Source organism: Cervus elaphus, chromosome 12, assembly GCF_910594005.1.
Source record: "Cervus elaphus chromosome 12, mCerEla1.1, whole genome shotgun sequence".
Taxonomy (NCBI): domain Eukaryota; kingdom Metazoa; phylum Chordata; class Mammalia; order Artiodactyla; family Cervidae; genus Cervus; species Cervus elaphus.
Window position 1 is genome coordinate 57,475,522 of NC_057826.1, and position 27,112 is coordinate 57,502,633.

The window sequence follows — 27,112 nt, forward strand, 5'->3', positions numbered from 1 at the left end:
AGAGAACACTAAAAATACAGTCCAGTTTTGAGAGTGAGGAGAGATCATTAACATTTTGTTGCTACAAGCAGTCATTCAGTGTGACCTACTTGGAAGCACAGGTGGGAACTCTTGTCTTATCCTCACTGGTGATCCAGTTCATCAGACCTTCTGAAATGCTCCAGATTTGTGTCATATATATGAACTCTGCGGTTAGCAGTGTTTTGGGTTTGGATTGAGTCTCCCCCTTTTTATTAAGGTTATTATTAATTCTGAGGCGTGCCAGAGCTCTCTGCAAGCCCCCAACGAGCCTGGGAGGGAGTTTATTGCATCCTAGAGGTTTTCCAGACTAAAAATAGAATTTCTGTAGGTCACCCAGTGCTGGAACCTGGACTTTTGTTCTTACAGGGTCTCACATTTTGTTAGTAGTTTTACTTCTTTAAGGTTGTCATCTTGATAAAAATAGTGTAAGATCTAGGGACCCTAACTAGAGCCATCACCCCATCTATTGTTGTTCATGCGAGCATAGGTAACATACACTTAAGCTCAGTGTTCTTCTCTTTGCCCATAATGGGTGTTTATGTCAGTTTGGAATAGGCTGCCCTGCTTCTCGTCCTTTTGCTGCTCTTTCTTCAAAACCTGATCTTGATACCTGCCAGAAAATTGTCATAATAAATATACAGACCACAAATGTGAAGGGTTCCCTGTAGAACTGTACCATCTTGGGATCTGAATCATAGGATGAGGAGGTAGACAGTGTCTGCTTGAGCTTGGTAACAGTTTGAAAGAAAGGTCTGTAAGTTCAACTGCAGTCAGAGGTTTCAGATTTATATGTGCGCCTCACTGCTGGGCAGGAGGAGGCATCATTTGGACAAGTCTTCCAGAGGGGTTTTTAATAGTTGACTGTGTGCTCCATCCTTTGGGTGGACTACAGCAAACCTTTGTTACAGAGCTGCTCCAAGTCAGTGTAATAAAGCATCAAAGTACTTGCTGACAGCATTTCCTCCAGCATTTATGTGACTTCCCAAACATTTGACCTGGAAGGATAAAATCTAGAATTGACCCTTGCCTTAAGAGTGTTTTATCTCATTTGAGGCTGAGTCATTCCTTCTTTGTTCCTGAGCATCTCTGCTTTTTCTGACTTTTGCCTGTCACTCCCTGGGCCTTCCAGTCATTTCTGGGGATCATGCATTTCTTTTCACTCAAACATTCTTCCACCCACTCAAATATGTGACTCCACCCCTACAGGCTGCCTGGCTTGGCTAGAGAGAGGCAGAGAAAGAAGGATCAGGACTTAAATGCTGTATATCAAGAGGCCACCTGGGTTCACCTCCTCTTTCCCCTTTACGAACATGGTTCAGTTCAGTCGCTCAGTCGTGTCCAACTCTTTGCGACCCCATGGACTGCAGCACGCTAGGCTTCCCTGTCCATCACCAACTCCCAGAGCTTGCTCAAACTCATGTCCATTGAGTCAGTGATGCCATCCAGCCATCTCGTCCTCTGTCGTCCCCTTCTCCTGCCACCTTCAATCTTTCCCAGCATCAGGGTATTTTCCAATGGGTCAGTTCTTTGCATCAGGTGGCCAAAGTATTGGAATTTCGGCATCAGCATCAGTCCTTCCAATGAATATTCAGGACCGATTTCCTTTAGGATTGACTGGTTTGAACTGTTATCAACATAACAATCCCTCAAGTCATAGACTGTATGACTGCAGGGCTAGAGTGAATGCTGCCATTTATCCATGAGCAAACTGAGATTCAAAGAGGGATGTGGATTAGTTGAAGTCTCACAGATAGGGGCAGAGGAAGATGCTAACACTGTTATCACCAAGGGATGGGAGTCCAGGAGGCTTTAGTTTAAGGGTGTTCACCCTCAGATGGATGAGCTGGGGGCAACGCAGGCTCAGTCAGTGCAGCCTGGCCAGAAAGAGCCTGACAAGTGGCCAGCAGCAGAAGGAAGGAGCAGAGAAGAGCAAGTTTCACCTAATCGTTAGTGACGGGGCTGTCTATGTCCTCAGCATCACTTGGCTGTTCAGCACTTAGTTTGTCTTCCACCGTAAGGGACCAGGGCTGTGGTCTTTTTGTCTTACATTTTGAAATCAATGGACCTACTGGACTTTGAGAGGAAAAATTAATCTGAAATTAGTAAAAATAGGAGGGCCATAGTGCACAGCCCTTGACACTGAATGAGTCATGAGCTGATATTTTGTAACATCCAAGATGTTTATAAATTAAAAATATCCAGTGCTGCACCTGACTATAATATGGAAAATCCAGCCTGATACGGTAGGAAGACCCTTGAGCCAGGATTTGTGTAACACTGGGATATGTGTTCAGTGGTGGCCAACTCTCTGCCACCCCATGCTCCCCTAATTGGGTGGCCTTATACATTAAACTCCAATACTTTGGCCACCTCATGCGAAGAGTTGACTCATTGGAAATAGACCGTGATGCTGGGAGGGATTGGGGGCAGGAGGAGAAGGGGACGACAGAGGATGAGATGGCTGGATGGCATCACTGACTTGATGGGCATGAGTTTGAGTAAACTCCGGGAGTTTGTGATGGACAGGGAGGCCTGGCGTGCTGCGATTCATGGGGTCACAAAGAGTCGGACACGACTGAGCGACTGAACTGAACTGAACTGATACATTAAAACTTCTGAGGTCTTTGGTTACCTCATATGTGAAGGTAATTATACTAGAAAATACTTAAAACCCATTCAACTCCAGGATTCAGCTGTGTTGGCTCCTAATATCTAAATGACATCTATGTGTGTGAAAAAAACTAGCTCTGTTTCTATAAAATTTCGCCCAAAATAAATTGACGCTACAAAGGTCAACTTAACAGCAAATGCCCAGTATAGTTCATACTTTCCTATTCTTCTAATAAAAGACAGCTATATATAAATAATAGAAAAACAAAGCTATAATAAGATTTCAGAGGAGATGGAGTTAAGTCATGATTTCCACAGTCTTGGGTTCTGCCATTTCTAACATCTCTGAGGTACAGTGTCTTTATTTCTAAAATTAGAAGGTATAGATGATTTGTAGCATCTTTTTAACTCTGATGTTTATGATTCTAAAACTCTTAACAGAGAGTTTTTCCCCCTAAAAACTCAACAATGCAATGAAGGTACTAAAATTCAGATGAAGTCAGAAAAATGGGTTGGGGATGTAGGGAGTCCTCTGTGGATTCCAAGCTGATTAACATCACTGGTGGCAGAGCTCCCCCACATCTAAGTGTGCAGCGTAATTTTCAAGTTATTTTCCTAGAGTGAGAGAGGGACACCTTAATTATTATTTATGGATTATAGGATTTGGGTAATGGAGATGCTGACACGGTCCAAGCTACACGGCTGTAAGCTACATAGTTACATGGCTACGCTGTCCGGATCTGTTCTCCAGAGACTTTTGTCCTTGTCTGATGCATCTTGCAGTAGGTTTCTGTTTTGTGGTAGATGTTAGCATGACGCAGCAAGTGCTTCCTCCCCTCATACTGTTAATGTAAATATCTTTCCTTTGTTTATCTGGTGAGGGAAATCTCAGGTTTGGAAAAGCTAAACCGTTAGAAAAATAAGGCAGATGATTGGGTTTTTGTTTTTTGTTTTTGTTGGTAGTAAACATTCTTCACTCCAGAAACTTCCCTATTTCTAATTATTTTCCTTGTATTTTGGAGAAGCTGTGACTATAATAAACAAATAGCTCCTCATTTACTTGGCAAGTGTGCATTGAAGCAGACAGCAGGCTAGATCCCGGTTTGCAGGCATTGAAGATTTGTGTTTGCAGCTGTATTCGGGGGCCGTGGGCCAGGCCCTGAACTCTGGCTGAGGGCCTTGTTTTTAGAAGATATGCACAGATGGCCAGCAGGAGTGTCCTCTTGTCCTCTCTTCAGTTAAGAACTTAGTCTCTGGTTCCCTTGGTATATATGGGATGCTATCAGTGAGGACCAAAAAAATTTCTTCAAAAGTTAAAAGCAACATAAAGGCACTACCATTAACCACCACCACCATCAAAAGACAGTGTGAGGACTCATTTCCTGAGATCAGAGGGAACTAGAAATGTTCAAATCCACTAGTGGTCATGTAAAATAGTGGGACATTCCTGGATTTTTATAAAACAATAAGCATCAAAAACTATAAAAGTGTTTTTGGCCAATCAATGCCAGATTCAGATTTTATGCTATGGAAATAATTATGTGTGTGTAAGAGTCATTTAAAATACTCATTATATATATCTTGAGCAGAAATTTTTTTGAAAGTAATTTTATGTATTTATTTTTGGTGACACTAGGTCTTCATTGCTACAGTGGCTTTTCTGTGGTTGCAGAGAGCGGGGGCTACTCTCTAGTTGTGGTGTACGGACTTCTCATTGCAGTGGATTCTCTTGTTGCAGAGCACAGGCTCAGTAGTTGTGCTTCATGAGCTTAGTTGCCCTGAGGCATGTGGGACCTTCCTGGATCAAACCCATGTCTCCTGCACTGGGAGGCAGATTCTTTACCACTAAGGCACCAGGAAAGCCCTCAAGCAGAAATTTTTGACAGTGTGTTTTGGTTAGGCAAGCTATGATGTACCTGTATAATCAAAGACTAGGCAGCTATTCAGTTGTCCTCTAGAAGGATACTTACTGTTATGACCTTCCAAGAAGCAAGAAGGCACTTAAAAATATATATATGTGTGTGTGTGTGTGTGTGTGTATGTGCAAAAAGGACATTACTGTTATTTAAAATTAAACAAATAAGTCTGGTGAGAATTTTGCTAATGAAACAGCTTGTTTGGAAGTTGTGCTAACCTAAGTTTATTTCAGTTCCAGTGTATGTGATGGTTTCCAAACCAGGGACAAGAAAATGGTAGTTTTCTGCAGGGAGTCCTAGAGAATTGGTGTGTCCTTTCATGTCAGCAGTGCTGGTGACAGGGAACCAGCCTGCCAGTGCAGAAGATGTAACAGGCTCAGGTTTGATCCCTTGGTCACGAAGATCCCCTGGAGGAGAGCATGGCAACCCACTCCAGTATTCTTGCCTGGAGAATCCCCATGGACAGAGGAGCCTGGTGGGCTATAGTCCATAGAGTCACAAAGAATTGGACACAACTGAAGTGATTTAGCACACATGCCTTCATGTCAGCGCTGTGGTGAAGGGAAAGGGGATGACAAGGAGGAGAAAATCAGGGCACGAATGAGATGAAGGCGGCTTCAGTTTCTGAGACAGACAGGATGCCGTCACTGTGCGTTTGCCAGTAATCTTAACCTGTCACAACACATGAGGAGAAGGAATGTGCTGCACGGCTGGGGGCTGTGAGGCTTTCCCTGACTCTGCTCCATGGGCTCCAGGCCACCACTGACCCCCAGGACCGTGGGTGGGAGGACCCAATCCCAGGCAGAAGCTACCTGACAGTGCCCTTGCCCCACAAAGCTCCTGTGGCTTCCCCCAAACCTCAGGATGTTAGGAACTCCTCACCTCAATAAGGACTATGGGTCCAGGTCTCTTTGACTCCAAAGCCCATGGGCTCTTTCCATGAAGCACTGCTGCCCTGGAAAGCATGCAGTCTGGCTGGGTAGGTAAATCTAACAAGTAAAATGTTTATAGAAAAATATAACCATGGTCAGTATTAAGCATGGAGCAATCAATATATGGGTTGCACTGAATTCACAGGAGAAAAAAGGTCCCATGAAAGTTATACCAGGCTTGAAAGAAGTCAGTTTTGAGTTGAGCCTTGAAGAATGGGGAGGATTCAGTTAGATGATCCGTGAATCTCTGGCTTATTCCCCCAAATGGCTCAAGAAGCAGGGCCTTCTAACAGGAATTAGCAGGCTGAGCCTCCCAGGAGAAGGTTGGGGAACAATCTTATCATCATTGTCAACTCAAAGAGTTTTTCCTGTTGACAGGTCTTCACCTGCTTTAGTGCTTAGATAGATCATCTGGTCAGACCAGTCCACCCTGGGGGTTGCTAGACCACACCTATCCACCATCCTCAGCACCCTTGGGGAGAGTGCTAACCTTCCCCTTGACATTTCCCTTCCAGACAAAGCTAATCAGAGCCACCCCATTACATTTGTGCCCAGAAGCCCCTGTGTTCCCGCAGGAAACATCACTCGGATTGCTAAGAGCTGAGTGGAACTTGTGGAGACTGAACTGCTAAGAACTCGTGGAGACTGCTCCTAAAATTCTGTCTTGGCATTCAGCTGTTTAGTTGCTAAGTCATGTCTGACTCTTTACAGCCCTGTGGACTGTAGCCTGCCAGTCTCCTCTGTCCAGGGATTTCCCAAGCAAAAAGACTGAAGTGGGTTGCCATTTCCTTCTCTAAGTTTGCATACGGGGAGGACACTAAAGGTCCAATTGGCACCTGCATCTTGTGTGAAGATGCTGGAAGAGAGGCGTGATTGGGGAGTGGGGTGCTAGGGTTCTGGAAGCAGCTGCCTTGGAAAGGGCTGTGTGGACACAAAAATGGGGCATGAGAACCCTGCCTGCAGATGGTCTCCGCAGAGGTGGGGTTGCACTGGGAGGCAGAAGGAATGGATATAATGTCCCAAGGCTTTCCAGCTGTCTTTTTTCCCCCTCCCTTCCTTGGAACATCTCCCTCTCCAGCCCTTTTTTTCCCCACCTCTCCCGCTCTCCTCTACCCTCCTCTCCTCTTCTTCTTGGCCTCTCACTCATTCTTCCTCTGCCTGTTGGACCCCAACCCATCAATTCTTCCCGCTTCCGCTCTCCCAGCCCTCCGTCGGCCTCTCGCTCTCCGCCCTGCTTCTGTCCCTCTCCCGCTTCCTTTGCTGTTGGTTCTCTTTCTGTCTCTGTGTCTTCCTCTCTCTGGGTGGTTCTCCGCTTTGCTTCTCCTCTTCCCTTTCTCTTCCTTAGTATCGGGTGTGCATTTGCTCTCTGACTGTGTGATCCCTGTGCAGCGGTGTGTCAGAGTGGGCGAGGAGGTGGGATGCACGCTGGGGGTGGGGGTGCTCATTTGCTGCATGACTACCTCTTCCCGGGAAGCTTTGTGGGCTGGGGCGGTAGGGGGAGGCTTGTCCTGAGGTTTACACCTGCTTTATTTTCAAAAGAGTGATTTGAGGAATTCCGTGAGGTCAGCAGAAATGTAGTCTAGAGGGTCTCAGACAATCCTCCTGTCCCCAGGTCCGTTAGAAGGGATGTGGTCTCTGGGAATGAATTCCTAGGTTAAGGAGGCAGGAAGCCAGGGATTGCAGGAGCAATTCCAAAATAAGGAGATCAGCACCACAGAGGCATAGTTTTATTCTTCATCCTGGAAATATCCTCAGGTCATTTCAGGGAAAAGGGAAGTTTGAATCAAAAAGTGATAAAATAGCCATCTTATCCCTCAACAACTACAACAGAATGCTCTGCCATGGCTGGTGTCTGGTATTTAATACTAGGGTGCGTCTCTGAAACTCTCCTTTAACTTCCCATGTATGTACTATGGATGTTGGGCTTCCCTGGTGGCTCAAATGGTAAAGAATCTGCCTGCAATGCGGGAGACCTGAGTTCAACCCCTGGGTCAGGAAGATCCCCTGGAGAAGGAAATGGCAACCCACTCCAGTATTCTTGCCTGGAGAATTCAGTGAACAAAGGATGGCTACAGTCCATTGGGTCACAGAGAGTCAGACATGACTGAGTGGCTAATACTTTACTGTGGATGGTGCTTCATCCCAGGTCCTAAGCTTGTGTTTTTCATGAAAAGTATTGATGGAATAAATAGTGTTTAGGCTTTTGGGTAACCATTTCAGCTTCCTCTTGGGTCCTCATTGCTTTGTCTTTGGCCATTGCAAGAACTGAGTGTTCCAAGTGGCCATTCGCATCACACAGGTGTCTGGGGCAGTTCTGGGGGAGAGCACAGAACGAACACTGCCCTGCTCAGAGGGAGAAGGGAGTGAGGGTGGGTGGCTGTTGGTTGTTTTCCCTGCCTGCAGCTAGCCTGTTCCAAGTGGTCATTCTCATTAACTTTGCATTTCAATTTTTCTTTTATTGTGAGCACAAGATCTTCTGGTCACATTAAATGTATGCACTGTGGTTCATCCTGATCCTGGAAAGCGAACATTGTCACAGCTCTGGAGTTTTCTCTTCTTGTTACATCTCATTGTGAGCTCTCCAGAAGCTCCAGGAGTCCAAGACTCCTCTAGGCAGTGTGGGCTTCTCTGTTTTCTTTCAAAGCTCACTTGTGCTTTTATGTAGTGATGCCAAATAGGGGAAATGGAAAACAGGAAAGAAGGGAAAATGGCTCACAAGCTTGACACTCCAGGTAGAATCATAAATACACATTCAAGGAACTGAAACACTGAAAGTAAAAGCAGTCCTTTATTTCCCCCACCCCCTGCGCCCCCACTGATATTTCATGTCCCTCCTTGGAACTCATGATTGGAGCAGTTACTTACACTTAGGTTAAAGGAAGCTATATGTACATAATTTCATTTCTTAACAGGTTAAATGACCATGTATTATCTGACATAGAAAAGACTACATGCATCACATCTAGATGTGCTCCTAAAGTAAAGAAACTTTGCCCCAGGGCTGTGGTTTGGCAAGTCTTTCTTGGGCATGGTAAGGAAGGGGCAAGGTGTTCTTTAGTTTCAGTGAGCAAGAATGTCTTGAAACCCCCACTAAGGCCTCCTTTCTGGTGGACTGCTGCTGAACACTTGTAAAGCCCTGCTTGAGATGAATAAGGAGAATATTGGCATTTTCAAACCCTTAACACAGCAATGACTGTTGGCATGAATGTTCTCTCTAGACCTTCTTACATTTAATGTCTTTCTTCCCCTTCTTATTTTGTAAGTACAATGAGGTTGATGCTCTAAACAGAAAAAGAATATGTGGGTATGTAAGTCTAAAATGTAACTATTTTTAATTGATGTGATTAGTCTGATACTTTATTGTATGATTTGTGAAATTTCTTATGAGAAACTTTAATACTTCATTTTTTCTTTGCTGTGTTAATATCTTTATTCCTAAAAGATTTTATATTTTAATAGATTTCTCTAGAAATTAACTTTGTGATGTAGGTACAGTCTGTGAAAGATATTAGTGTTTACTCAGAATTGGTTTGTGTAATTAAAATATAAAATTAACTTAAAAATTAAAGTTTCTGGCAATGCAAAAATAAGTAAGTATATAAATAAAACACCAAAGGATCCTAGTGTTTCACAATCTATGTATTACCTTTCATTGTGTAGGAAAAAAACTGTTTCAAACCTACCCCTGCTCCCTACACAGCATGAGATACTTAGTGGTAAATAACTAGGGCTTCCCTGGTGGCTCAGATGGTAAAGAATCTGCCTGTAATGCAGGAAACCTGGGTTCAATCCCTGGGTCAGGAAAATCCCCTGGAAAAGGGAATGGCAACCCACCCCAGTGTTCTTGCCTGGAGAATCCCATGGACAGAGGAGCCTGGCAGCATACAGTCCATGGGGTTGCAAAGAGTAATACACAACTGAGTGACTAACACTTTCACTAACTAGGGAACCATTTTATCCACAGATGGGTTTTAGATTAAATCACAGTGGGACTTTTTTGGTTTTTGTTTGAAACAGTGGCTTTGTCCCACTGCTTTTTTTCCTGTGAAAAAGCACAGCGTATATTAAGAGTTCTTTGTCACTTCCTTCCCCAGACCGTGACTATCTCCTCACAGTGGAAAAATCCCATGTTCCATTTTCCGATGTTTTACATTTTCCCTTTAATTTTTTCTAAGCCCCCATCATCACTAAATGGTGTATCTTGTTGTCCTCCACTAAAATTTAAGAATATGTAATAAATTAAGGATGGTTCTACATTGCCTCTTATCTGACTAGCATCTGTGGGTGTCAGCTGCCAACAAGTAGCTCGGGTGTCTGGGCCGCTCCTGAATGCTCACAAGCTGACACAATCTCTTCTGATAAAAGGTACCTTCAGATATGCATGTGCCTTTCAGTATAAATTTTGTATGCTTGAACACTTTGTGTAAGAGAATCACTCGACCTAATAAAGTGACTTGGCTGGTACTTTGAAAAAGCTGGGTATAAATATCGCTAGAATTTATAGAACAAGCATAAATACTTCACTCTGAGCTTTGCTGAGTATTTTCAGGATGTTTCTGAGCACATTTGTGAAATCAGAGCTTATCCCAGGAAAAGGGCCTGGGGGGAGTGAGGACAGAGTTAGTCACATAGGATCACCAGTCCTCCCAGGGAAGCTTCAAAGTAATGGCTACCCCTTAACATTTTCATGTTAAGGAGTAGGGTTTTATTTTCTTAGTTCTTGTCTAATCATCTACCCTAATTTTGTTGAAATGTGTACAGCCCTTACCTAAAAATCTACATGTCTGAGTTCAGACATACCTTGTTAAGACTGTCATGTTAAAAAAAAAAAAGACTGTCATGTTCAAACAGAACACATATGTTCTCCAGAGAGACAGTGTGTCTGTATGGGTGATAAGAACTGAAATCAAAGTATTGCCAGTCTTATATTTCATGGAAATTTTTATTCTCCTAATTATGTTCAAGATGCTAAGAAAAAAGGTCTATCTCTAATTTGATATTCGTAATGAGTGAAGTATTATTGCTTTAAAGCTACCATTGTAGAGGAAGATTAGTGTGTGGTGATGGTGGTGGTGTGGTGATGGTTTTGGTGGTGGGGAAGGTGGGGATGATGGTGAAGGTTGAACCTGAGACATGTCCTGCAGAATGCTGAAGCCCTTCTTCAAGGTCAGGAGGTGACTCTCCCCTTACATGCACATTCTTTTTTATTTTGCAATACACAAAGCTCATGAAGAGAAAAGAATATATCATTTCCTTAATGCAGTTTTGCATTTGCTGTTTTATTCCACAGCTTTTAATTTTATAATGAGATTTTGATGCCAAGTTTTATGTAAGCAATGAGCTGTCGTTAATTGATTAGGACGCACTGTGTCGGTTTCTTTGTTCTCTCGTCTTGCTTGTCTGATGGATCAGAAAGTGGGATGGTTAACAAAGGAGTCACTGAGGTACAAGAGGGGTGTGTTCCAGACTAATTGGAGTGAATGCTACCTTTACAGTGCTGATACAGTGTTCATTTTATCATCATTTTCCAATGTGTTTCTTTGGTGGTATCATCCGTCCCTCTACCTTCCCCTTTGTCTGTGAGCAGAGCTTGATAAACAGAAGAACAAATATGACTGCTTGCTTTGTCCTGATCTTAATTCCATAGTTTAAAGCAAATTCTTCACTGTGGGCTCTGCATCTCTCCCACCATATGCTAAGATCTACTCAGGGCACTATAAATCTTTCGGAATTAGAAGCTATGTTCTGCATCTGACCTGCTGGCTCATGGACGCCCACATCCACTGCAGCTGGCAAACGGTGGTGGTTTATTTTGGGGCTGGTATATAAGAGGCTGTGTCCGAAGGCTGGGAGTGTCAGATAGGGACTGAGATTGTCTTGTAATGTGGCCTCAACTCTTGTCTCCTTGCCCAGACTGCACTCTCGAAGCTCAGCCCAAATATGTTAGAGGTGGGAAGCGTTATGGACGCAGATCTTTACCTGAATTTCAAGAATCCGTGGAGGAGTTTGCAGAGGTGACCGTCATCGAGCCACTCGATGAAGAAGTACAGCCTTCACACATCCCAGCCAGTGAGCGCAGCGAGGTAAGAAATTGGACAGACACATCCATCTGGACCACAGGTGTGGAGACCTGTGGGTACCCACACCCTTGTAGTGCAAACGCAGGAGGACTGGGGGTTTATGGCTTTTCTCAGCCACTTTTTTCTTATTACTTGCCTTTTGGGTATCTATAACTGCTTTTTCTATTGTTCATATGTTTCATCTCTGTTTCAACTTTTGAAGAGCTGATGTTTCTGTGCATGTTTTATGTATGTACAGTTTTTAATTCAGTTATTTTTATATTATCTGAGGTCTACCACTTCTAGCTCTTCTTGGGAATATCTCTCCCCTCCATGGCACTGTCATTTTTAGTTATGTAAAAAGCTAATCAGCTCCCTCCCCGCAAACTATAAAACAGCTGCAGTGACAGGTAAGAAGTGAAAGCAGTTTTCAGGCATTTCAGGAGCCAGCATCTTATCTTCTGTGGTGGGGTAAAGCAGCTTTGCAACTTTGTCCTTGTCACAGGGCTCAGCAATTGCCAGGATTCTTACCAGTTCTGTCGCCCCCAGGCTCATCTGACTCTCCAGCAATCAGAGATCCCTCTGCTCCCTCATCTCCCTCTTTTCATTTTACATTTTGCTATAATCTACCAATAGAGAAGCAGTAGCATTTTCTTTTTTTTTTCTTTATGGCTCATTTACCAGTGTCCCATTTATAGAACATGATTGAAAGTGCCATGCTGAGCAAGCTCTAAATATTTCTTGCAAATCCCAGCTTAGTCTGGGGATGCAGATATTTCAGATGCTCATATAAGCTGGAAAAGAGACAAAAGAGCCTCAACTTCCTTAAAGTCATCTGTAGATCATAGGTTAAGCAGGGAGCATGTGTTTGTTGCCATTTAACTTTGATGTTCAGCCTGCTGATATCTAGGAGAAGCTTGCTCCAATAATGTCCCCAGCAAGCAGGTAGCTGGCATCTTCAACTTTCTAGAATACCCACAAACCCAAAGGTAACCAGAGAGAGTCCCAGTATTGAGCAGAAATGAGACCAACCCCAAGTGCTGCAATTTAGAAGACATATGACTGGTCTGCTAACGAGAAGAGGATCACACTGCTTTTTAGAATCAAGTGATACCTGTCCTCACAATAGAAGTGAAGGAGCAGTGGCAGAAATGTGAGTGAGAAGAGAGAAAGAAAAGCAACTAGAGGGGTAAGACAAATAGAAACCACAAAAGTGGTGTGAATAGTGTGGGTGAGAGGTGATAGCTAAAAACAGAAAGACCATGAGAAGCAACGAGGATGCTACTAAAACATCACAGCACTGGGGGCCCATGGGTCTGAGGCAGAGACCTCTACCCATCTTGGTTCAGTCGGTTTCAGACCCTTTCTTGGGTCACTTTGAGAATTTAGATAGGGCCCTTTCCACAGTAAAACACATATACTCACACTCACAAGTGTTCCGTTTACTATTTCAGGTAAGCAAGTAATTTGCATACTTCAGTTCCTGCAGTGTTCGTAATATTTATCTTGCTGTCAGGAAGATATCAAAATTACAACATTAAACCTGTTTCATAGCCCTAACTAGTGTGGAATGTATCTGAGACATTTCTCTGTGAAAAAAATAATTGGTTAAAATAGGGCTTCACACTTGATAGGGGAAGATTTTCTTATTTGCAAAACACTAATTTTAAGTCTAGTATCTCTTTTCTCCAATTGTTTTCAGTATTGAGGTACTGTTATTTGGTGCTAAGAAATTAAATGGTTACTTATTTTTTTGTGAGGCGAGTTTCTAGTTACCACCTGGGGATACCCAGAAAGTTCTTGGGCAGAACTGATTTTGTTATTGGCAGGATATTTCTTATGTCTTTATTTAATTTCAGCTACTGATTTCCAGTGAGATTTACTGTTTAAAAAGTGCAACTTTGGCTTTATGTGTAAATAAAGTTAAGGGTTGAGGCCAGAGTCTGGGCAAAATCTTGCTGCTTATATCTTAGTACAAGGGTATATTGGGAGAATCATTTCACCCCTGATAAACTTCAGCTTCCCTAACTCCTCTAGAAACCTCTTAGGTGTGACCTTTTGACACTATGTAGAAGCTTTGGTGTAACAGCCCCCCATCAAAGAGCAGCAAATAGAGGGCTGGAGAAAGTCATCTATCTGTCTGCTCTCCCCAAGGACTCTGCTGACCTGACTTCGAGTCTGTTATAGCCCAGCCAGAAAACCTGTAGCAAATCAGATAACACGTTTTTACCTCCCTCTTTATTTATTGCTAAAAGTGGACTCAGTTCATCCAGCTGCTTTCTTGTCTAAAAATGAAGTGTTTTGTGAACTGAATGGAGCCTGTTGGTTTTCAGATCAATTCATCACAATGTTTACAGCATGATGTGTGAGGTTTTTGATGTTCCTGTTGGCAGTGAGACGCCTCATGCAGTAACCTTGGCTGTGGATCACATGCACTGCCCTCACAATCTGCAGCCTAGTTTCGTCACCATTGGTCTTAATTGCATCCGGTTGTGTCAAGGTGGCACTCCGGTTTCCTGGCCAGTTTCTGTAGTCATTTCAGCAATCGAAAGCCACTCTGTTGGTCAACTCAGTTCATGCTCTGGGCAGCACTGGCTTGCTCTAGACACCCTTGTCTCTTCTACAGAAGCTATCTAGGGCTCCTCGGAGTATTGGGACATCTTCCCTATTCTAGAGTGGCTCTCAGGTGGGGAAGATGAGGAGGGCAATGTTCTCAATGATCTGTGGGATTTATTTATTCTTCCCTTACAAGTTCAGTATCTGTCAGGAGATCTTTTTTTTTTTTTATACAAACAGCCAGATTGCAGATTTCTGCATGAATAAATGGGTTTTATTGCATCTCAAGCTACCAAATCACTTGTTTCCAAACTAAATTTTTTATTTTGTATTGAGGTATAGCTGATTAACAATGGAGTTAACAATGTAGTTTTAGGTGAACAGTGAAGGGACTCAGCCATACATATACATGTATTCATTCTCCCCTAAACCCCACTCCCATCCAGGCTGGCACATAAAATTGAGTGGAGTTCCATGTACTATACACTAGGTCCCCCATTGGTTATCCATTCTAAATATAGCAGTGTGTACATGTTATTCCCAAAGTCCCTAACCGTCCCTTCCCCATGGCAACCATGAGTTGGTTTTCTAAGTCTGTAAGTCTCTTTCTGTTTTGTAAGTTCATTTGTATCATTTCTTTTTAGATTCCACCTATAAGGGATGTCATAGGATAGTTCTCCTTCTCTGTCTGACTTACTTCACTCAGTATGACACTCTCCAGGTCCATCCATGTTGCTGCAAATGGCATTATTTCATCCTTTTTAATGGCCGAGTAATATTCCACTGTACATATGTACCACATCTTCTTTATCATTTCCTCTGTCGATGGACATTTAGGTTGCTTCTGTGTCCTGGCTTTTTTAAACAGTGCTGCAATGAACACTGGGGTGCATGTTTCCTTTCAGATGTTTTTCTCCAAATATATGCCCAGGGTTGGAATTGCTGGATCTTATGGCGGCTCTATTTTCACTTTTTTAAGGAACCTCTATACTATTCTCAATCGTGGCTGTACCAATTTACATTCCCACCAACAGTGTAGGAGGCTTACCTTCTGTCCACACCCTCTCCAACATTTGCTGTTTGTGGATTTTTTGATGATAGCCATTCTGCTAGCAGTTCTTTATTGTACTGCTGGTTTCTTTTTTTTTCCTCTTGATTGCCTCTGGCCTTTTTGTCTCCTGCCCTTGGGTGTTAAGAATTTCTTCCTTGGGTGTGTTTGTTATCAGGGACTCATATTTCCATGTGGCTTTGCAGTATTAAAGGCAGGAGCAGGCTGGGTCTCCTGTGACATGACTATTTCATGAGGAGCAGTCAGATGGGGAGCTAGAGACAGGTCTGCTTGGTTTGGCTGTAGGTTTCTTTGACTCCTGGGCCCTGGCTCAGGGGTTCCTGGCTTGCCCTTAGACTGAAGTTTTTCCTGTCCTTAGACAAGCCTCACTTCTTCTAAAGTGACTTGAGAGTTTTCTTTTTCTTTTTTTTTTTTGATGAAGACCACAGGACCCGAATCTGTTATCAGAAGTTCAATAATGAGGAAGTCCGGCTGTTATTACCTAACAGGAGCATAGTTTTCAGCTCTAGGATGAATCAAGTAATTATCCCCTTTATTTAAGGAGTTTGGAGAGGTGGGCAGTAGAATGGAATGGTGTCACAGTTCAGTTCAGTTGCTCAGTCATGTCTGACTCTTTGTGACCCCATGGACCACAGCATACCAGGCCTCCCTGTCCATCACCAGCTCCCAGAGTTTACCCAAATTCACGTCCATTGAGTTGGTGATGCCATCCAACCATCTCATCCTCTGTTGTCCCATTCTCCTCCTGCCCTCAATCTTTCCCAGCATCAGGGTCTTTTCAAATGAGTCAGCTGTTCGCATCAGGTGGCCAAAGTACTGGAGTTTCAGCTTCAGCATCAGTCCTTCCAATGAACACTCAGGACTGGACTGATCTCCTCTAGGATGGACTGGTTGGATCTCCCTACCATCCAAGGGACTCTCAAGAGTCTTCTCCAACACCACAGTTCAAAAACATCAGTTCTTCAGCACTCAGCTTTCTTTATAGTCCAACCCTCCCATCCATGCATGACTACTAGAAAAACCATAGCCTTGACTAGATGGACCTTTGTTGGCAAAGTAATGTCTCTCCTTTTTAATATGCTGTCTAGATTGGTCATAACTTTCCTTACAAGGAGTAAGCGTCTTTTAATTTCATGGCTGCAGTCACCATCTGCAGTGATTTTGGAGCCCAGAAAAATAAAGTCAGCCACTGTTTCCACTGTTTCCCCATCTATTTGCCATGGTGATGGGGCCAGATGCCATGATCTTGGTTTTCTGAATGTTGAGCTTTAAGCCAACTTTTTCACTCTCCTCTTTGACTTTCATCTAGAGGCTCTTTAGTTCTTCTTCACTTTCTGTCATAAGGGTGGTGTCATCTGCATATCTGAGGTTATTGATATTTCTCCCAGCAATCTTGATTCCAGCTTGTGCTTCCTCCAGCCCAGCATTTCTCATGATGTACTCTGCATATAAGTTAAATAAGCAGGGTGACAATATACAGCCTTGACGTACTCCTTTTCCTATTTGGAACCAGTCTGTTGTTCCATGTCCAGTTCTAACTTGCTTTCTGACCTGCATACAGATTTCTCAAGAGGCAGGTCAGGTGGTCTGGTGTTCCCATCTCTTTCAGAATTTTCCACAGTTTATTATGATCCACACAGTCAAAGGCTTTGCCATAGTCAGTAAAGCTATGGTGTCACAAGTCACCTCTAAATGATAACCTCAGGGTGGCTTGTTTCCTTCTAGGAACCCATCCTGTAGAGATATGTTAGCAAACAGTCATCTGAAGGGATAAACAATAATCCCTACCCTGTTTCCCTGGTGGTTCAGGTGGTAAACAATCTGCCTGCAATGCAGGAGAGCTGGGTTTAATCCTTGGGTTGGGAAGATCCTCTGGAGAAGGAAATGGCAACCCACTCCAGTATTCTTGCCTGGAGAATTCCATCGACATGGGAGCCTAGTGGGGCCCCAGTCCATGATGTCGCAAAGAGTCAGATATGGCTGAGCAACTAACATACACACACATGCACACAGAGTTTCCCTCTAGGGTTGTTCCAGAGTAGGGGTATTGCTAAGGGTGGACATTTCATTCCTAGGCTCTTGGTTTAGTTACGCACAGTATGCTTTTTGCATCCTTATTTGGAAGGCCTTTTCCCATATGTACAACAGATTATAGGTAATTCTCAGTAGCCACAATTCTCTGAGGTCTACCTGTAATTCCACCATTTTCCTCCCACCCAAGAAAACAGAGATGCTGGCAAATGAGAGTGATGATGTAGTGTGTGTGTTAGTCACTCAGTCGTGTCTGACTCTTTACAGCCCCATGGACTGTAGCCTGCTAGGCTCCTCTGTCCATGGAATTTTCCAGGCAAGAATACTGGAGTGGGTTGCCATTTCCTACTTCAGGGGATCTTCCCAACCCAGGGATCTTTTGTATTGCAGGCAGATTCTTTAAGGTCTGAGCTACCAGGGAAGCCTGATGTTATGGTAGAGATTGCTTTCAAGCATGTAAATTTTCTTAATATAAGTTACATGCGAAGATCCAAACTGCCCCCATGACTATTCATGGTGCACCAACCATTGTGTGTTGTGCCTTGGGTGAGAACCCATGTTATGACTGTGGGATCACATTTTGGCCTCATCCTTTGAATAGAATACATGAGTTCTGTGAGTTATAACACCTTGTTATGAGGTGTTTGGGGTTGTGTTTGACTTTTGTTTCAGTTCACAGAAGGTAAAACCCTAACATAAATTGTCAACATTTTAATCATCTCCATCATACCCTCCCCCAGTTTCATTCAGGCAATTTGATTCTTTCCTGATGAAGCAGAAAATACCTAGCCTAACTGTTAAGCATGCCTCCCCTACGAAGTTTACTTTACAAGGCCATAAAGCCATTGCACAGGGAAAGACCACTGTAATCTTGCTAAGTTTTTTAGCACTAAAATGATATTTTAGAATTTCACTTAGAAACCCTGAAGGCAAAACGTGCTAGTTCACAAGTGATGGTAGGTTCCACCATCAGGTTGAGATGTGCAGTCACCTTTCAATTTAGTGAGTTTATCTGACAAATAGATCCCTTGGGAGTCTTACCTCTCCTCTGGGGTATTGAAAGGAAAATGGTGACTTTTCTTTGTCCATAGGATCATTTTCACTCAAGGCAGTTCAGTTGGACATTCTATTCTGAATTAATCCAGACTAACAAAGGGCACTTTCTTGATTCCAACGTAAGGTATGATTGATGAGAAGGTTTTGGTGGTGGTAGTTTTTGCTTTACTTTGTGAAGAAACAGGTGAGTTTTTGGATTCCAAGAGTACATACCCACCTCCCCCCCATATGCACATATGCAGTGGCTACTGAACTAACCTTGAATTTTATATTCACTTTTCTCCTAAGAGTAGCTGGAAGTGGGGGAGAAAAACAAAACTAATTCTTGGTTCTATTCTGTATTATTCAGATGTAGTAGAAAAGGTTGACAATTAATACAGTTGGAGCAGGGCCACTTTGCTTTCTGCCCTCATTCAAAACACGGGACACCTTGTTAACTGTTTTCCTCCACAGGGTATAAATCGGGTCTAGTAAGATTCTTATCATGAGCCAGAGGCTTTAAACAATGATTTCTTCAATTGCAGACAATAGGAGTGTAAGTCAAAACCTTGCAGTTTAAGTGAGGACCTGAGAGAAAAGTTAAAGCCAATTGCTTCATTCAGCCGAGAATGGACGTTAAATCAAGCTTTTGTGTCAGGACTGTGGGAGTAGGAGGATGAGTGGTGGTGGTTGTTTAAAACCAAAAACAGGAATGAAGAACCCCAACACTGATTTTACTACCCTCCATAAAATCAAACTTCTTCAAGAAGTGTGAAACTGAAACTGAATTTATCTCCTTATGTTCATTTTCATATATGCATAACTTTGTAGTCGAACTTCATGAATTATTCATTTGTGTTGTATAGAGCAGACATTTAATTTTGGAGCAAACTTCTTAGTAACTTAAAGAAGTTCTGCTACGAGCTTTTGTAGTCAAACCTATTTTTCAGTTCCTTGCCTGTTAAATTGTTTGTTCTAGTCTTAGATAAAATAAGCAGTTTCATTACATGCCATTTGCTTCCATCAAATGATGTGAGATTATCAGGAGAGGTTTCCTTATTCATGGAATTCCAGTGATTCCCTTCATATTTCTTGAGTATTATTAGATCATCTGGCTATTCTCAGAGATGAAACACACATTCAAGATGCAAGTATAGATCATAAAAGTGATATAAAGACACCCCTTCAAAGCTAATAAGATGCTTTCATTGTAACATAGACACAGCTTTCAGATTTTCAGGTTTTGCTGTTCTGATAAGTCCTCCTGACTGCATCACAGAGGAGGTTCCTTTGGAATCCAGCCCTCATTCTCACTTCTTGCCAGGTCAACAATTTCTAATACTTATTTTCTAACTAGAAAATAGAATCGACAACACTTCAAAAAAAAAATTAACAAGTTAATTTAAGTGATAATAGTAGTATTTTTCCAACTATAGCATTAGAAAGTATTTTTCAAATAGGAAAGCAGTATCCACTATCTGAGAGCGACTCGGATGAGCAGGATACCGCAAGCAGATGTATGAAAGAATCCTTTTCCTTTAAGGACTTTAAAATCCAGTGAACTGAAACCAGTCCCCAGACTTGGTAGAAAAGGCTTAAGGCTCAGACTCCTTTAAATTCAGCATTTCTTCACACTGGCGGTACCGGAGGCTGTTTGGCATTGCAGCAGGACTTATCTAAATGTGCATGCATTTAAAAATCATACATTAATTCTTGTTATCCCCAGCACTTACTTGTAGCTTTTAATTGCTTTTATAGATAAAGGAACTGATTTGCATTCTAGTTGTGATAGCCCTGCAACTGAGCAGCCTGTCCCTGGGTTAAGAGAATTAGGGTGTGGGGCTGTCAGGGCGCCCTTCATCGCCCCTTCACCTTCAGATGCTGGAAAGCTAGAGATGAAGTTCTCAAAAGTGTGTCCCTGCAGGGATAGTAGCAGCCTGGCTGGGCACACTTAGCTTCCAGTACCTGCCCAGAGCATGGCTTTATAAATACTTATAATTGTTAGTTAAATAGGCCATAGATGCCACACTTTTAAAAATGCTAAGGTTTCCATCATAAATATTCTCCTAAACTGGTCCTGTTTTTGTGTAGAGACTTCCTGTGCTATTCTTGTAAAATGGATACTATGGCTCAGTTTGTCTGGGGAGCTTTGTTACTTTAATAAATTTCCTTTCTCTTCTCTCTGGGCTTGCAAGACTTTCCCCTTTCCAAAAAAAAAAAAAAAAATCTGCTTAAGTCTGCTGAGATCGGCTCAGCTCAGCAACCTTTGCTGGGAAAGAATAGCCCCGTGTGTGCGCCATAATCGTTTTAATTAGGCATACATTCTGAGGGGCACAGAGGTCTGCACTCCAGCAGATGGCTGCTGGGGGCTGAGGTTGGGCTATTGTGGCCAGGGGCCACGCCAGGCCCACGGGCTGCAGATGCCGGCCCAGCCTCGGGGCTAGCAGCTCCGGGATCCCAGAAGCTCGGGCCATCTGCTTCGCAGTCCAGCAAAGCAGGTGTCCCTCCAAAAGACACATTCCTGAGAGCAGGGCCGCCTGTATGGCCCGCGTGTGCGGGGCAGCCTTGTCCAGCTGTAGGACAGCCTGAGAGCTGACCGCAGTGACCAGCGTGGCTGAGCTGCGCGGCCCGCGGGGTGGGTGCGGGACTGCCTTTGTCTGCTCAAGTGTGTGTGAGGGGCGGGGGGAGCTGCTTCCTGCAGCAGCCGTTTTAGGGCCAGGCAGCTTAAGACCACCTCCCCTCTGAACGCTCTCACAGAGGCTGTTGGCCAGCACACATGACCTGCTGAGCCCCGCCAGCTGTGGGGACACTCTTCAGAGTGTGCAGAGGCCCCCCAAGGAGGCCTCGCTCCTCTGCTGAATCAAAGGTTGATTGCTTCATCACAACTAACACGCTCCAAGCTGTCGTTGCTACAGAGTCTCTTCTGGGTTTGTTCTTCAAGCTGATGCTGGTCTGTCTGCTATTTCTTTCCTCTGCCTTTATCCTAGTGTTGCACACCCAGGTGGTAGGGATAATAACTATAACATTTGTTTACTTAACAGACACTTAGCACTTAATTTGTAGCATTCACTGTTTTAAGTGCTTTCCAAATACTAGCCCATCCTCAGAGGTAGGTACTGTTATTCACTTACCCTTCGGGAAACTGAGGCACGCAGGGATTAAGTAACTGGCCCAGGCTTGCATAGCCCATAAGGGAAGAATCCGTCTCTGGAGCCTAAACCCTTTACCACATCATTGTTCTTGCTGAGATATTAACAAGAGCTAACATTTCCTAAGACCCAGGCATGCGCCTCCATGTCCCTGTGGGAGGGGGTGGTCAGCCCCACTCTGCAGACAGCGGCAAGAGCTTCACCCTGGCAGTCTCCCCCAGCTACCATTTTGCCTCCAGGGTCAGGAATAGCTGGGATCCCACAGGACTTTTTTTTTTTTTAATTTATTAATATCCATTCGTTCTCCAGTGAGAGGCTATTGTAAGATTTCAAGGAAAGAAGTTGAAAATCCTTTTTCATTAATTAGTATGGAGAACACATCCCAGCAATTGCCACCCCTTCCTCTCCCACTTTTCCAGAGGTGTTCAACACTCAGGGCAGACCAGTGTCTGGAAGCTACCTGCCAGGCTTTACTGCTGGGAAAAGCATCAGCAATTAAAGGACCTGGTTCCAGAGTGATGGCTCTTTTTATTCATGGTATTCCTGTAGTCAAGAGATCTAATCCCAACACCACCCCCCCACACCCCACCCCCACCCCACCCTGGCCACCCCACCTTCTAACCTGCCTTCCCCTCTCTCTCCCCCTGCTTTTAAATTGGAACTACTGGTTCCAGGCAGTGAGAATGAAAATAAATGAGCTGTGAATGAATTGTCTCTGCTCCCTCCCACCCTCACCCCCTGAAATTGCAATTTAATAACAAACATTTGTAATGTGTTTATCTCCCCTTAAAGGAACAGACCTGTGGGGGAGACTGGGAAGAAGCATAGCAAAACATCTGGGTGGTAAACTCAATCTCCATTTGAAGTGGTCTTGGGATGAAAATGTAGCCCTTAGGATAAGTTTGCTTCCCCTTCTAACAGGGCTGGTCTTAGCTGGATCTGTGCTTCTTACACAGGGCTGTAGAGAAATACTTGGAAAATCGTTACCCCTGGAGATGTTAAAATAAGTTATTCCTTACCATGTCACCACTCACCCTAAGAGTTTGTGTGAAATCACTTAAATTGCTGTACCTGATGCTATTGATTAGGCTGTCTGAAGAGGGCCTCTTTGGATGACTCTGGTCACAGTCCCCAAGGCAGGTCTCAGATGAGTGTCCCTGATCTTCCTACATGCTGCTGAATTTAAGAGGCATTGGCAGCAGGAGCTTTTACCCTCCTGGAAGCACCTGGACTTCCCACTGAGCCTGGTCTCTGGATCACAAGTCATAGTGCAGAAGGACCTTGCTGACTAGCAGAGTGGTACATAGCCAGGGGGCAGAAGTTTCCCTTCCCCCCACCCCCAGGTCACGGGGAATTCATTCAGTGAGAATTCGAGGGCAGGTGGGCAAAAGAAGTAGTGAAGTTGTACCTATTTATATGGTATAAACAACATTTATAACAGTAAAGGAAATGAAATTGTTTCCCACATTCCCTCAACTAAATATATATTTATTGTCTCTGTTTCCTTCCAGTCTTTGTCTAATTGTATAAATGTTTTTTTTTCCAGTGGCATAGTGTTGATGGCATTTTTGTTGTGGTCCTTCATTTAACATTTCGTCAGATGTATTTCATGCTCCAACATGGTTTTATAATTATATAATGACTACATTATGATGTGTTATTATACTTTATGCCCCATTGTTTTTAAATTGTTTTCAATATTTTACTTTTACCATCAGAAAGCATAGGAAATTGGATCAGAAAGCATGAACATTTTCATGGCTTTTGATACATAAAGTAATTTCCTTTATTAAAAAGTAATATTCATTTGTATTGTTTCCAAAAACATCAATAGGTCTATTTTATTTTCTTTCCCAAACAGGCCTATTTTAAATCATAACCTTGTTGGTAATAGGAGTCATATCTTAAATACTTGGCTAATTTAATGGGAACAAAATGATTGCTTGGTTTTAATTTATACATCTCTGATTGCTGCTAAAATGAACCTTTCCCCATATTTAATTGGGTTGCCTCTTATGTGAATTGTCTGTATTCTTTGCATATCTGCTGGACACTTGGCATTTTTCTTATAAATTTATATAAATAACCAATACCTCCCAAGGGCAATCAAATTAATCCTTTAAGTTTAAACATGGGAATGAAAAGAAACTGCAAATATAAATTTAACATGTACTACATAAACATATGTCCAAGAAAAATAATATCAAATTTTATTTGCTTATTTAGTGCCAGGCCCAATTCTAGGCATTTTTACCCAGCTCTGTGAAATATGTACTACTTTATTCCCATTTTATAGATGGAGAAACTGAGGCAAAAGAGATTAAGAAATTTGTTCAAGCTCAAACCCAGTAGGTAAGCCTGGGTTCAGAAACCTACTTTATTTGTTTCAGGTGGACTGAATAGATTTCATTTTAGGGTGTTTCCAACTTACATGCTGAATGATGAATTTTCACCATTTTGGGTGCTGCAATAATATGAGCATTTAAGTCATTTGGTCTGTTGGTTGAGAAATAAATGTGGAGGGATAGACAGGCAGGCTGCTTTTATTGGGGGGGCATAAAAATGTATACTTTACAAATAAAAACAATTGAATTCTGCCTAGAAACAATAGTGTAAGAAAAATCTGGAGGTCTGTTTCTTCCATTGCTCCTTCCCCACCCCCCAACACATCATCCATTCGTCAGGTTTGCGGTGTGGAAATGTGGGCCAATAAAATTGTAATCACAATCAAGTAAAAATCACATTGTGCCACAGTCCATAGACTTATCATCTGTTTTAGTGACTTTGAGTTGTAATCTGTGAGTTGTAGTATAGCCTTTGAATGTCTGTCTATGGCTAGAATAACTTACCTCAGCACTGGCAGTTTGGGGTTTCAGGTTAGTGTGGTGAATCCTGGTGAGCTCTTTGAATCAGTGCTCTCTGCAGTATCTTTCTGAGTGAAATATGGAGCTGTGAAATCCTGGTAGATGGTTGTCCTTCAGTTAAGAAGAGAGGAGCACAATAGATGTGCCTAGTTTGGCTGCAGGAACTTCAACGCATATCAACTTGAACAAGTTACTAAAAGAAATCAACATTTAACCTAAGAATTTTAGATTGCGCACTGTCTGCCATGAGGAATCCAAGCTCTAGAGACGAGTTAATTAGGTTTGTTTTCCTGTTGAGTTCGAGAATCTAAGAAATAAGTTCCCCTTGTGCAGTTCAGCCGCCAAGGAGAGTGGGCTGGTTATTTACGTGTTGTCAAAGGCTGTTGTTCAGTCACTGAGTCGTGTCCGACTCTGCGACCTCAGGGACTGCAGCACGCCAGGTTCCTCTGTCCTCCACTGTGGAGTTTGCTCAAATTCATGTCCATCGAGTTGGTGATGCTGTCTAACCATCTCATTCTCTGCTGCCCCTTTCTCCTTTTGCTTGCAATCTTTCCTAGTATCAGGGTCTTTTCCAATGAGTCGACTCGTTGCAAAGGTAGCTTCAGTGGTAGTTATCAAAGGTAGCTACACTCATAAAGCTGGATCTTTGCTGAGACAGCAGCAGGTTTTAAAAGGGGATAAACTTTTCTCAACAGGGTTACCTGACTGCGATGGTTGTGGAACCTCCTGAGAAGTAATTAGGAAGCTTGCTGATGAGGCCAAAGATCACTGTGTACCTTCTCATGGCCACTGGTTGGAAGCAGATCTGTGCCATGCTTGGCTTGTGGAGCAAGGACTGGATTTAGGGTGCCCTGGTCTGGGTGCTTTTGTGTAATACACAAACTACACCTGTGTGCTGTGACTTGGAAAAGACTCAGTAGAACATAGCAGGATAAGGGGCAAAATGATCCGGTGCAGATCCATTTCACTGTTTTTAATGTAGTAACTCACTGATAATGTACATTTTAACGTGAGCTTTCTAGCCTACCTGTTTGGGGCTGCACCTCTGTCTCCTCGTTGTGCCACAAGCACACCTGTCTCATTCTTGTCTCGTGGGTCAGCAAACAGTCAGTGCTCCTTTCTTTCCACTTGGCTGTCTCCAGCTGACCCCTCAGGTCTCAGTCAGATTTTGCTTCTTTCAGGAAGTCTACCCTGAACTTCCAAGGCTGAAGGATATCCCAGTTAGGTACCCATTCTTGAACTCCCCCACAGTAGCACTCAATACACGACAAAATTGTGCTTTCTCTTTTCTTGTCTGCATGACTTTGCCAGTATATAAACCTCATGAGAGAAGAACTATGCTTTTCCTGTTCATGGTTGTTTTCCAAAGACGTAGCATAATACCTCACACCTGTTAAACATTTATTGAAGAACTCATAAATGCATGTGTATAAACTCTTCTCAGTTGATGGATTCTGAATATTGGCTTTGGCCTGATTTTATTGGTTGTGCTAGGTTTTGCTACTGAATAAGTGACATCAGCTCACAAGGCAAATCCTTGGTGAGATGCTGCAGAAGGCTGCGTGGTATTTCTTAGGCATCTGCTCTCTATTGGCTCACTGATTGAGGAGAGCCTGCCTGGATAAATGCACTAGAGGGTCCTGAATCATGCGACTTACTCAGATGATGACATCAGAGCCAGAGAGTGATCTGGTCTTGGAAGAGCAGGCTTAGCTCTGAAGCACACTAACCTCCTCCTCTTGCCTCCTCTAGCACTGGAAGACGCAGCGCAGCGAGGAGTATGAAGCGGAAGGTAGGAACTGAGGGTGTGCCGGGCCGGCCTGGGACATTCACAGGGCTGCACTCACAGGGCATTCTCCGCAACCCCTTCCCGAGGCCCTTCCCTCCCTCCTTACAGCCCTACCTGCTGGAGGCCAGCTAAGAAGCAACCTGAAGTACAACAGCAACAAAAAATTCATTCCCAATTGATAGCTCGTAGTTTTAAATCATTGCATTTAACATCATGCAAGATATGGCAACTGAGATGTGGAATTTCACTTATGGGTTAATTACTGTTTTACATAGACTTTCACATTAATCTATAAACCATCCTAAACGGTTTACTGATTAAATGCATCCCTTGACAAGTTTCATGGTGATGTCCTCACCAGCAGATGGCACTGTGATTCAGCTGACAGACCTCCGCCCACTTCACAGCCTACCCTGGATTAACTGTACTTAAGTGTAATTACAAATTCTCTAGGTCTCCAACCTGTAAAGACACAGCAGTAATAGGCTTAATGTCTGTTTATTAAAATAAATAGTAGGGGTAGCACTAAATACCCTTCTCAACCCTCCAAGGTTCTTGCAGGCACACAGTATCATGCCAATAATTAGCTCATGTTTAAGTAATGACTTGACAGAATCTCTAATGTGAAAGTAGAAATCTTAACTAGAAGTGAGAAATTTTCATAGAGAATAAATATTTATTTTCAAATAAGTAGGCTGATCCTTGTATCCTCAAGTAGAATTTATCCTTAATATGTGCTTAGTTGCTCAATTGTGTCTGACTCTCTGCGACCCCATGGAAGCCCACCAGGCTCCTCTGTCCATGGAGTTCTCCAGGTTAGAATACTGGAGTGGGTAGCCATTCTGTTCTCCAGAAGATCTTCCTGACCCAGGGGTCAAACCCAGGTCTCCTGCATTGCAGGCAGATTTGTTACCGCTGAGCCACCAGGGAATCAACTATCCTTAACGTACAGATAATTAATAACGTGCAACCTTTTTTTTTTTAAGTTAGGTTGCTTATAGGTCAGAATATTCATGTGTAAAGATTTAGAAACATGCCACTCTTGAGACTTTTATCATTATTTAATGATATTTACCATGAA

At 43.1% G+C, this 27,112-nt stretch overlaps 1 protein-coding gene across 5 annotated transcripts in view; it reads left to right on the forward strand.

The window, feature by feature from the left end:
• The window catches only part of NIN (ninein), a 100,711-nt gene that overhangs the window by 22,073 nt on the left and 51,526 nt on the right, over positions 1-27,112 (forward strand). For all 5 annotated transcript variants that reach the window (XM_043919037.1, XM_043919036.1, XM_043919039.1 and 2 more), the window contains exons 5-6: positions 11,393-11,562; positions 25,995-26,034. In XM_043919037.1, coding sequence (XP_043774972.1) covers positions 11,393-11,562; positions 25,995-26,034 — 210 coding nt within the window. The remainder of the gene's footprint in view (positions 1-11,392; positions 11,563-25,994; positions 26,035-27,112) is intronic.